The 12,481-nt window shown below is 37.5% G+C and overlaps 1 protein-coding gene across 17 annotated transcripts in view; it reads left to right on the top strand.

Moving 5' to 3' along the window:
- The window catches only part of mycbp2 (MYC binding protein 2), a 138,867-nt gene that overhangs the window by 29,545 nt on the left and 96,841 nt on the right, over positions 1 to 12,481 (top strand). For all 17 annotated transcript variants that reach the window (XM_067443302.1, XM_067443308.1, XM_067443319.1 and 14 more), the window contains exons 4-7: positions 3,021 to 3,174; positions 3,264 to 3,460; positions 9,380 to 9,622; positions 12,210 to 12,281. In XM_067443302.1, the coding sequence (XP_067299403.1) occupies positions 3,021 to 3,174; positions 3,264 to 3,460; positions 9,380 to 9,622; positions 12,210 to 12,281 (666 nt within the window). The remainder of the gene's footprint in view (positions 1 to 3,020; positions 3,175 to 3,263; positions 3,461 to 9,379; positions 9,623 to 12,209; positions 12,282 to 12,481) is intronic.

Genomic DNA, 12,481 nt, shown 5'->3' with positions numbered 1-12,481 from the left:
TTAGAAAATGGAAGACATACAAGACCACTGATGATCTCCCTCGAACTGGGGCTCCATGCAAGATCTCACCCTGTGGGGTCAAAATGATCACAAGAACGGTGAGCAAAAATCCAAGAACCACATGGGGGGACCTAGTGAATGACCTACAGAGAGCTGCGACCAAAGTAACAAACTCCGCCACCAGGGGATCAAATCCTGCAGTGCTAGATGTGTCACCCTGCTTAAGCCAGTACCTGTCTGGGCGCATTTGAACTTTGCTAGAGAGCATTTGGATGATCCAGAAGAGGATTGGAAAATGTCATATGGTCAGATGAAACCAAAATACAACTTAAAAAACAAACAAAACTAAACTTGTCGTGTTTGGAGGAGAAAGAATGCTGAGTTGCACTACACCTACTGTGAAGAATGGGGGTGGAAACATCATGCTTTGGGGCTGTTTTTCTGCAAAGGGACCAGTACGACTGATCCGTGTAAAGGAAAGAATAAATAGGGCCACGTATCGTGAGATTTTAAGTAAAACCTCCTTCTCTCAGCAATGGCATTGAAAATTAAATATGGCTGGGTCTTTCAGCATGACAATGACCCCAAACACACCGCCTGGGCAACGAAGTAGTGGCTTCGTAAGAAGCATTTCATGGTCCTGGAGTGGCTTAGCCAGTTTCCAGATCTCAATCCCATAGAAAATCTTTGGAGGGTGTTGAAAATCCTTGTTGCCCAGCGACAGCCCCAAAACATCACTGCTCTAGAGGAGATCTGCAAGGAGGAATGGGACAAACTACCAGCAACAGTGTGTACAAATCTTGTGGCGATTTATAACAAAGTATTGAGATTAACTTTTGTTATTGACCAAAAACGAATTTTCCATCATAATTTGCAAATAAATTCTTTAAAAAGCAGACAGGATTTTCTGGATTTTTCTCATTCTGTCTCTCCTAGTTGAAGTTTACTTATAATGAAAATTACAAGCCTTTCTCATATTTTTAAGTGGGGGTACTTGTACAATTGGTGGCTGACTAAATACTTTTTTTGCCCCACTATAACTATATAGTTTACTCTATTATTCTCTTCTCTATTATTCTCCTATATAGTTCACTAGTCACGTGAATGTTTTCTTGGCACACTTTAGGCCCCTTAGTGCCAATTGGGCATCGTTTAAATGCCACAGCCTACCTGAGCATTGTTTCTGACCATTTCCATCCCTTTATGACCATCATGTACCCATCCTCTGATGGCTACTTCCAGCAGGGTAATGCACCATGTCACAGCTTGAATCATTTCAAATTGGTTTCTTGAACATGACAATGAGTTCACTGTACTAAAATGCCCCCCCACAGTCACCTGATCTCAACCCAATAGAGCATCTTTGGGATGTGGTGGAACGGGAGCTTCGTGCCCTGGATGTGCATCCCACAAATCTCCATCAACTGCAAGATGCTATCCTATCAATATGGGCCAACATTTCTAAAGAATGCTTTCAGCACCTTGTTGAATCAATGCCACATAGAATTAAGGCAGTTCTGAAGGCGAAAGGGGGTCAAACACAGTATTAGTATCGTGTTCCTAATAATCCTTTTGATGTGTATGTGATGTAAATCTGACAGATCCGATTCTCTGAATTAAGGCGCAAACTAGCATGGCGGTACCCATCACGCATTATATGTCAGCCAACATGATAATTATAAACCTATTTAAACAACAACTAATTTACTTACACAAATAAAACGATATATCTGTCAAGCATGACGGGTCGCCAGGGAAACAATTAGCCGATGCATTTAGCCAGATAATTTGGTCATATTTCTTCAAAATAATGCTGAACCTTGAAACTGGTTTGTAGCATACCAAGAATACCGACTACATTGCTGTTATTAGTACTGTAAATGTTATTTAGTTTTAAATTAGGCCTTTTGTAGTTGGGTTATGTGGCTTAGGTTTAACTGAATTTAAGTAAATTGTGTTTTGTATCTATTTATATTTAATAATTAAGTATACTTTTAATAAATTGTTCAATTTAAAGAAAAAAAATATTCTCAATAAAAAGCCATACTTTAATGTCATCCACAGTCGTTTTGTTGCTTTTTTTGTATCAGTTTAGGCACTGGTATCGTAAAAAACCCAAACAATATCCAACCCTAGGGACCAAAGTAAATGAAGTTCCAGGTAAAAAATATCCCTTTCAAAATGTCCCTGCTCGCAAGGTAGTACTTTTTCAAAGGTCAGGAACTTTTGAGGTGGGACTTAAATGCTGAACATGCTAATTGGCTAGTTCATGCAGCATTTTATTTCACCCACCATTTTTAAAAGTTTGTTGTGGCGCATGCAGTAATAGTTGTTTGCTATCCGAATCAACAATGGAGTTTAAAAAATACGTCTGATGGGCCGTCGACGAGGTTTCGGGCTTTATTAATGTTATATGCATTGGGTGAAATCCAGTGGGAACTGGGAAGTCGTGTGCAGTTCTACATCACTGGACTAATCTTCACGGTACTTTAGACGCAGGCAGCAATAGTTCTGGGGGGAAAAATGTTCCTTGGACAAATTTCAGTGTAAACAGGGCTTTAGTCAAACTTGCTTACATCCTCATGTAATCCAAATGTTCTACATGTTGGCTCTCCCATAAACCCGCAGGTGAAATGGCAATACTATATTTACAATTAACACATGGACACCCAGTTGTTTATCTATTTTTGTCAAAGTAAACCACATATGCTCTTCACTGCATATATGCATATATAAAAATCTGTATTTTATATAATATTTAATAAATTTGTTAATTTGAAAAATCTTATGAAAAAATGGATTAATGCTTCTTGATTCTTTCATTTTCTTGATATAGGATTTTTCATAAATAATAAAAAAGCTAAAAATATGAACAAAGTTTTACTGTAACCAACAGTGCACTCAGTAATCAGATAAGTTTGTGTTCACTGGCAATAATATTTTTTCGAATCGTTTTTCGTACACTCCTTGGGGAGATCGATGAATGTTATATATCACAGCCATGTTCTTCTGCTCCTCAGATCATTGGTATCGGGCTGTGTGGAGTGTTTGAGCTCATCAAGGAGACTCGTTTCTCGCACCCGTCACTGTGCTTACGGAGCCTTCAGGCCCTTCTTGATATGCTCCAGGGGCAACAGCCGGAGAGCTTTCAGACCGAACCTCCAGATGTGCTGGGTAAGATGCTTTCTCTTTATCATTTAAAATGGTAACTTATATAAGTGAATCCTTATATTTCAATCATGACACCACTGTTGGACCTGCAGAGTCTCTCTTCCACCTTCTGCTGGAGACAACAGTACGGAGCACAGGGATGAACGATCCTACCGGTCAGACCCTCACTGCGCTATCCTGTGCCTGCCTCTTCAGCCTTGTTGTGGCCTGGGGAGACACTGGCAAAACCCTCCAGGCTGTGTCTGCCATCCTCACCAACAATGGCAGTCATGCATGCCAAACCATCCAGGTGAGTCAAAGTTTTGAGATTGCATTGAGCACAAAATCAGCATATTAGAATCATGAAGTGATTAGAATGATGATACATTTTTTCAGAACCGGCCAGATACCAGAAATTCTGCGTTTCGGCCATTACCGATCCGTGCCAGTGCAGTTTTGTTGAAAAATTCAGTGTATAAGTTCTATACCTCTGTATGATAATCACTCTTTTGTGTGTTAAATGCAATCTTCCAAATACAGACAACTTCATCATAAAGAAAAACAACAATGGAAAAATATATATAATCACAATCTGTAACAAAAATACTACTGTAAACCAGATGGTGGATAAATTATAGATTAATAGATAATCCAGCAGCAAAAGTTACTATAGAAAAATCATCAGTGCATAATAATTGTATAAAATCTAAACATTTAGTGAAAAAAAAAAAAAACATTTAGTGGGGAACAAAAAAAAAGTGTAAATTGTTATAATATATTCATGAAAAACAAGTGAATATATTTGTAGAAGTAGGGCCTATAATACATTAAAATACATTTATTTTGAATGTATAGTGGAGCTTTTTAATGAGACAGCAACATATTATAGATAGGGCAAAATGAGAGAGGCTATAAATATCTTTTCATAATCTTATTTTTTTTATAGTGCAAAAGTATTATAATACGAAAGGCTCTTGAATAACATTTTGTTCACATAAATACTGGAAATCATAGAAATAAAGTCTCATCAGTTTTGTTTAAAATATTTACTGCCATAGTACCCACCCATACTATGGATGTCAGTTGGGTCCATTAACTGTTTGGTTACCTATATTCTTAGAAATCTCTTTTGTGTTCAGCAGAAGAAAGAAACTTATGCCGGTTCGGGACAACTTGAGGGTGAATAAATGACAGAATATTCAGTTTTGGTGGAACTATCCTTTTAAGGATTCAAACTTATGAAGAGTACTTGAAGTTTATTTTTAACAATATCACTGATGAGTTCAGTCAGGTTTTTTTATTTTGTATGTTTTATTTTTTTTTAAACAGTTTAGTGGATTTCTTGCTTAGTTAGTGAGGCTGATTTTAGACTGCATAAAAAGCTGCTGTTCATCTGAGGTCAGGATGACAGCACATTACGGCTCATCTCTCAGCATGCGATAGCCATAACTGCATCTGCATGTCGAGGTCAACAATTGAATTGCCTGAAAATGTCAAATCCCTCCGATTCCCCGTCTTTATTATATTACTCTGCCAGTGCAGAGTCCCTCAGCCAATTACTCCTCAGTTTTCGGTCGTCTGCATGGTCTGTCATTTTTTGCTTTCTTAAATGTCTCAATGCTCTCTGACTATCACACACTGATTGAGACATCAGAGAAACTCAGAGTTCATTTGTTGTTGCCAAGGTAACTACAAACTAATTGGAGCATGAGTAACTAGCATAGCTTGTGTAAAGTGCAATATCTGATCCGTCGCTCTGTCAGTTTACAATGCACAAGTCCAACTTGAAGTGATTCAGAATTAAACTGAAAAACAAACAAAGGCTGTTGTGTATATTCTGATCAAGTACTTTGTAGAGCTGGACTGTCTTTTTTCGGCCATTACCGATCCGTGCCAGTGCAGTTTTGTTGAAAAATTCAGTGTATAAGTTCTATACCTCTGTATGATAATCACTCTTTTGTGTGTTAAATGCAATCTTCCAAATACAGACAACTTCATCATAAAGAAAAACAACAATGGAAAAATATATATAATCACAATCTGTAACAAAAATACTACTGTAAACCAGATGGTGGATAAATTACAATTTCTGATCCGTCGCTCTGTCAGTTTACAATGCACAAGTCCAACTTGAAGTGATTCAGAATTAAACTGAAAAACAAACAAAGGCTGTTGTGTATATTCTGATCAAGTACTTTGTAGAGCTGGACTGTCTTTTTTCGGCCATTAATAATAATAATAATAATTCATTACATTTATATAGCGCTTTTCTAGGCACTCAAAGCGCTTTACATAGAAGGGGGAATCTCCTCAACCACCACCAATGTGCAGCATCCACTTGGATGATGCGACGGCAGCCATATTGCGCCAGAACGCTCACCACACACCAGCTGATTGGTGGAGAGGAGACCGAGTGATTAAGCCAATCAGGATAGGGGGAAGATTAGGAGGCCATGATGGACAGGGGCCAGTGGGCAAATTTGGCCAGGATGCCGAGGTTACACCCCTACACTTTATCGAAGAACATCCTGGGATTTTTAATGACCACAGAGAGTCAGGACATCGATCCTCGATCATTACCGATCCGTGCCAGTGCAGTTTTGTTGAAAAATTCAGTGTATAAGTTCTATACCTCTGTATGATAATCACTCTTGTGTATATTCTGATCAAGTACTTTGTAGAGCTGGACTGTCTTTTGATATGTGGTATATGTCTCTCTCTCTCTATACAGTGCATCCGGAAAGTGTTCACAGCACTTCACTTTTTCCACATTATGTTATGTAACAGCCTTATTCCAAAATAGATTAAATTAATTATTTTCCTCAAAGTTCTAAAAACAATACCCCATAATGACAACGTGAAGGAAGTTTGTTTGAAATCTTTGCAAATGTATAAAAAATAAATAAATACAAATATGTACATAAATACCTCTCAAGGAGGGTGCACAGCCATTTTCAGATCTCTCTAGAGATTTTCAATTGGGTTCAAGTCTGGGCCTTGGCTGGGCCACTTAAGGACATTCACAGAGTTGTCCCGTAGCAACTTTATTTTGGCTTTGGGCTTAGGGCCTTCATTGTCCTGTTGGAAGATGAACCTTTGTCCTAGTCTGAGGTCCAGAGCACACTGGAGCAGGTTTTCATCAAGGATGTGTCTGTACATTGCTGCATTCATCTTTCACTTGATCCTGACTAGTCTCCCAGTTACTGCCACAGAAATACATCCCCACAGCATTATGCTGCCACCACCATGCTTCACTGTAAGGATGGTATTGGCCAAGTGATGAGCGGTGCCTGGTTTCCTCCAGACATGACGCTTGCCATTCAGGCCAAAGAGATCAATCTGTGTTTCATCAGAGCAGATAATTTTGTTTCTCATGGTCTGAGAGTCCTTCAGGTGCCTTTTGGCAAACTCCAGATGGCGTGTCATGTGCTGTCTGTCTGCTCTACCATACAGGCCTGATTGGTGAAGTGCTGCAGAGATAGTTGTTCTTTTGGAAGATTCTTTTCTCTTCACAGAGTAACGCTGGAGCTCTGTCAGAGTGACCATCAGGTTCTTGGTCACCTCCCTGACTAAGGTCCTTCTCCCCCCAGATAGCCAGCTCTAGGAAGCGTCCTGGTGGTTCTAAACTAATGGAGGCCACTGTGCTCATTGGGACCTTAAATGCTGCAGAAATGTTTCTGTACCCTTACACAGATCTGTGCCTCAATGCAATCCTGTCTCGGAGGCCTACAGACATTTCCTTGGACTTAATGGCTGGTTTTGTGCTCTGACATGCTTTTAACTGTGGGGACCTGTCTATTATATAGACAGGTGTGTGCCTTTTCAAATCATTTTCAATAAATGTGCAAAGATTTCAAATAAACTACTTTCACGTTTTCATTATGGGGTATTGTTTGTATAATTTTGAGTAAAATAATGCTTTTAATTGGAATAAGGCTGTAACAACAAATTGTAGAAAAAGTGAAGCGCTATGAATACTTTCCGTATGCACTGTATGTATTTGGTTTCAAATGGCTTAAACATTATATTAATTTATTTTAATTATTTATACATATTTATATATTAAAGCCCATCCTTGCAACCAATCAGCCATTGTTACAAAGTAGATTAAATATACAAGAAAAATATATTTTAAAATGACACTATTTTTCTTTAATGGAATTAGAAACTGGGATTTCCATGAATAGATAATTGAATGTGGGATTGGAATGGATTTACAAACTTGGATAGTTTTGAAAAGAATTATTGAAATAATATATGTATTTTTAAGGTAGTTTGGAATACCCTGAGTCTTTGGTAAAAAACAGAGACGTGCACTTTATTTTCTGAAGAGCTAGTGCAATAAAACCAAATGTCATTATTGACTGTAGAGTCATCTAACATTGATGTTTTAGTATATCAATAAACCTCTCTGTCATATATAGCATCATTCATCAAAGTACCTCCTTACTGCCATCAGCTGAACTCTGAGACGGGGGTGAAGACGGACACAGCGGTTTATGTTAAATAAAGATCAACATAAATATTTAACAGAAAATAAAGTGTCCTGGGGATATGATGTGAGAGCTGAAGGGGGGTGTCCTTGTGAATGGACTGGTAAAGGTCAAGTGGTGCTGAGAGGTTTGTTAGGGGTGTAACTTCACATAATCATATGAACATCCAGTGAGCAACTACACCGTTTTAAGTCTCACAAGTACAACCGCAACATTGACGGTTCTCTTTCATTTCGAAACAAAGCTTCTCTGAGTGAGTCATGTCAGTCTGTTTCAGCCAGTAAATGAGTCATTAGACTGATTTAAACCAAGGATCTTTCTTTTCACTCTGGCTGTTGGATTTTTCTTTGTAATGCCAAAATTTTAATTGACTCCTTCACAATTTTTTTTATAATTATTTTTTACCTACCTTTGTATTCTTTCATTCAAACAAATAAGACACCAAACATTTAGATATTATATATATGATTTTTAAATCTTAGATATGATTTTCACAATTCTTGTTTCTAAATTTAATACCACAGAAAAAAACTAACTAGCCTATCTAATATACATTTTAAAGCATTATTAAAGACAAATAAACAGGTAGTTCTAACAGTAGGATTTAAGAGGTCTTCACTCTATAATTTAAATCTAGAATCTTCTTTATCAAAGCTATACAAAAAATTTCACTCAGAATTGAATCTCTCTTTCCTCTCTTCTTTTTCTTGTCAACCGTTGTGAATTTCTTTCATCAAAGAGAACAAATCGAACAATGCTGGTCACTAGTGGTGGGGGTAAAGCGAGTTATATAATCAGATTATTTTACTTTTTTAAGTAACAAGTAACTAGTAAAGTCATTCATTACTTTTAAATTGACAACAATGTCTGAGTTACTTTTTCAAATAAGTAACAAGTAATTTTGTTATTATTTTGTCTATTCCATGTTGAGTGAAATCGGCAGTTAGGAGCAGAGGCATGTTAATATGATAGTCATTATTCTATTGTCTTTCATTCCCATGAGACAAAAATATATTTTCTGTCTTTTCTCAGTCTATAAGGCACCAAATTCAAAAATAATTTTATTATAGTTTAAATACAAAGCTTAAAGGGTTACCTCCATTCATCTTCGGAACACAGTTTAAGATATTTTATATTTAGTCCAAGACCGTATGAAAGTGTATTTGTTTTCGGGTTTGTTTTCAATCCTCAAATAAAGATTCAAACGGTCATGAGTCAGCGTATTGATTCATGATTCGGATCGTGTGTCAAACTGCTGAAATCACGTTACATTGGCGATCCGAGTCATGAATCAATACGCTGATTCATGACTGTTTGAATCTTTATTTGAGGATTGAAAACAAACAATGCTAAGAAGACAATGCTGAATAAAGTTGTAGTTTTTGTGTAAAATGTATTTTCGATGCTTCAAGAGATTCGAATTAACTAACTGATGTCACATATGGACTACTTTGATGTTTTTATTCCTTTTCTTGACATGGACAGTATAGTGTGCATAAACTTTCATACACTCTTGGACTAAATATAAAATATCTTAAACTGTGTTCCGAAGATGAACAAAGGTCTCACAGGTGTGGAACAACATTAGGGTGAGTCATTAATGACATACATTTCATTTTTGGGTGAACTAACCTTTTAATGCTAAATCATTGAAGTAACCCTTAAAGATTTGTAAAGATGTGTATTGAACTATATTTTCAAGAAATATCTGACCCACAATATTTGTGCAACAAAAGGTTCCAACCATCCTGAACGCACTACAAAGGAGTGTGCAGGCGGTGCTGGTGGGAAAGATCCAGATCCAGGACTGGTTCGGAAACGGCATTAAGCGGGCCGCTCTGATGAACAAATGGGTTCTGAAGGAGGTGAACATTGATGAAGATGAACGCTGTCTTCTTCAAACAGATGGTTCCTTCCTCTACCTGCTCTGCAAGGATGGTCTCTACAAAGTAGGCTCAGGGTACAGCGGCACCGTGCGGGTGAGGACATCTTATATTTATCTGATCGTCCATTGGAAATGAAAGAAGTTAATTTTACCAAGCTAATTTTCAGACTAAATTAAGTAGTTCTGTAATTAATTTAGTAATGATTTGTAATTCATTAGGAATTGCCAGTGATGCACAAAAATTTCTGAAAAATTCTTTTTTGACCAAAATAATGATGTTTAAATAGTTAATTGGTGTTTTGACTGACAAGGTGCGTCCCAATTTCTGTACTTATGCACTATTCTATGCCGTTTTGTATTTTATTATTATATTTTATATTATAAATTTCCAGAACTTTGTTTACAGAGTTGTAAGGGCAATTATCCACTTCCTCAAATAAGGATTCATACTGTAATGCTAATCTGAACAAATTATAGAGAATACATAAATGCGAGCCCAACACCGGTTTCTGTTTCAGTTTCGCTTTACTCTTCATTTAAGAGGGATTTGCTGTGGATGCCAAAAGACTGAGCACGTAATACACGTGCGCATGATGTCACTGCATTCACAAATTCGCATTTTTGTATTTTACATGGCGACTATTTTTCAGAAACGGGCACTTTGAAACCCTCTTTAAATGTTTGCATTTTCATGCCCCTAAAGTGTTTTAGTTGTTGTATTTACAGGTCCTTCTCAAAAAAAATTGCATGTGTGATAGTTCATTATTTTCCATAATGTAATGATAAAAATTAAACTTTCATATATTTTAGATTCATTGCACACCAACTGAAATATTTCATGTGTTTTATTGTTTTAATATTGATGATTTTAGCATACAGCACATGCAAACCCAAAATTCCTATTTAAAAAAATTAGCATGTCATGAAAAGGTTCTCTAAACGAGCTATTAACCTAATCATCTGAATCAACTAATTAACTCTAAACACCTGCAAAAGATTCCTGAGGCTTTTAAATCTCCCAGCCTGGTTCATTATTCAAAACCGCAATCATGGGTAAGACTGCCGACCCGACCCTGTCCAGAAAGCCATCATTAACACCCTCAAGCGAGAGGGTAAGGCACAGAAAGAAATTTCTGAACGAATAGGCTGTTCCCAGAGTGCTGTATCAAGGCACCTCAATGGGAAGTCTGTGGGAAGGAAAAAGTGTGGCAAAAAACGCTGCACAACAAGAAGAGGTGACCGGACCCTGAGGAAGATTGTGGAGAAGGACTGATTCTAGACCTTGGGGGACCTGCGGAAGCAGTGGACTGAGTCTGGAGTAGAAACATCCAGAGCCACCGTGCACAGGCATGTGCCGCATTCCCCAGGTCAAGCAACTTTGGGCTACAGAGAAGCAGCACTGGACTGTTGCTCAGTGGTCCAAAGTAAGTTTTTTTGGATGAAAGCAAATTTTGCATGTCATTCGGAAATCAAGGTGCCAGAGTCTGGAGGAAGACTGGGGAGAAGGAAATGCCAAAATGCCTGAAGTCCAGTGTCAAGTACCCACAGTCCGTGATGGTCTGGGGTGCCATGTCAGCTGCTGGTGTTGGTCCACTGTGTTTTATCAAGGGCAGGGTCAATGCAGCTAGCTATCAGGAGATTTTGGAGCACTTCATGCTTCCATCTGCTGAAAAGCTTTATGGAGATGATTTCGTTTTTCAGCACGACCTGGCACCTGCTCACAGTGCCAAAACCACTGGTAAATGGTTTACTGACCATGGTATTACTGTGCTCAATTGGCCTTCCAACTCTCCTGACCTGAACCCCATAGAGAATCTGTGGGATATCGTGAAGAGAAAGTTGAGAGGGGCAAGACCCAACACTCTGGATGAGCTTAAGGCCGCTATCGAAGCATCCTGGGCCTCCATAACACCTCAGCAGTGCCACAGGCTGATCGCCTCCATGCCACGCCGCATTGAAGCAGTCATTTCTGCAAAAGGATTGAAGGTTGACTTTTTTTGTATTAAAAACATTTTTCTTTTATTGTTCGGATTAAATATGCTAATTTTTTGAGATGGGTTTTCATTAGCTGTATGACAAAATCATCAGTATTAAAACAATAAAAGACCTGAAATATTTCAGTTGGTGTGCAATGCATCTAAAATATATGAAAGTTTAATTTTTTTCATTACATTATGGAAAATAATGAACTTTTATCACATATTCAAATTTTTTGAGAAGGACATGTAGATCCCCTTTAAGTCTGTCATGAAAATGAGTTTTTATTATAGCCGCCATTTAAATTTTTATATTTCAACAATGAAATTGGACTAGAAACAAAAAGTTGATATAAAAACTGCTATAAAAACTCTTTTTATTTGAGTGTTAATTATTAAATAAATTAAATAAATTCATTGATTATTAAATAAGCTTTTTCTGTTTCAAGTGAAAATGTCAGTTCTTCGTGTTTGGGTCAAAACATTATTTATGTTCATCACTAGTAATTAGTTAGCATTAAGTTACTATGTGTTGTTAGTGTTAATTTATTTTCTATTGATATAGATCAGAGGAATTAGACCATTTTTCCTCCAGACTCTGACAGTTCTGAGAGTTGTGAAGTCATGGATCTGTATTTGTGCTGACCCAACAAGTTGTTTATCAATGTGTTTGTGCGGCTGCTAATAAGAACCTATCGATTGCAGGGCCATGTGTACAACTCCACATCTCGTATCAGGAACCGTGAAGAGAAAAGGTCATGGCTGGGATTCGCGCAGGTATTGAACTCTTGTTTTACCTGATTGTCTGTCTGCTTATGCAATGTCAACGTAATCAATGTAGACCACTTGATACAGGTTTGAAAGATTGATCATATCTTATAAATAAAACATTACTCCTATGACGCTTTCAACCTTGAACCTCTGTGCATGTCTTTCATTGAATGGCCTTACCAAGTTTCGTGTGGCGATTTGCTTTA

Source organism: Pseudorasbora parva, chromosome 5 (genome assembly GCF_024679245.1).
Source record: "Pseudorasbora parva isolate DD20220531a chromosome 5, ASM2467924v1, whole genome shotgun sequence".
Classification (NCBI taxonomy): domain Eukaryota; kingdom Metazoa; phylum Chordata; class Actinopteri; order Cypriniformes; family Gobionidae; genus Pseudorasbora; species Pseudorasbora parva.
The sequence above is the reverse complement of the archived record's forward strand: the minus strand, read 5'-3'. Positions and strand labels throughout refer to the sequence as shown.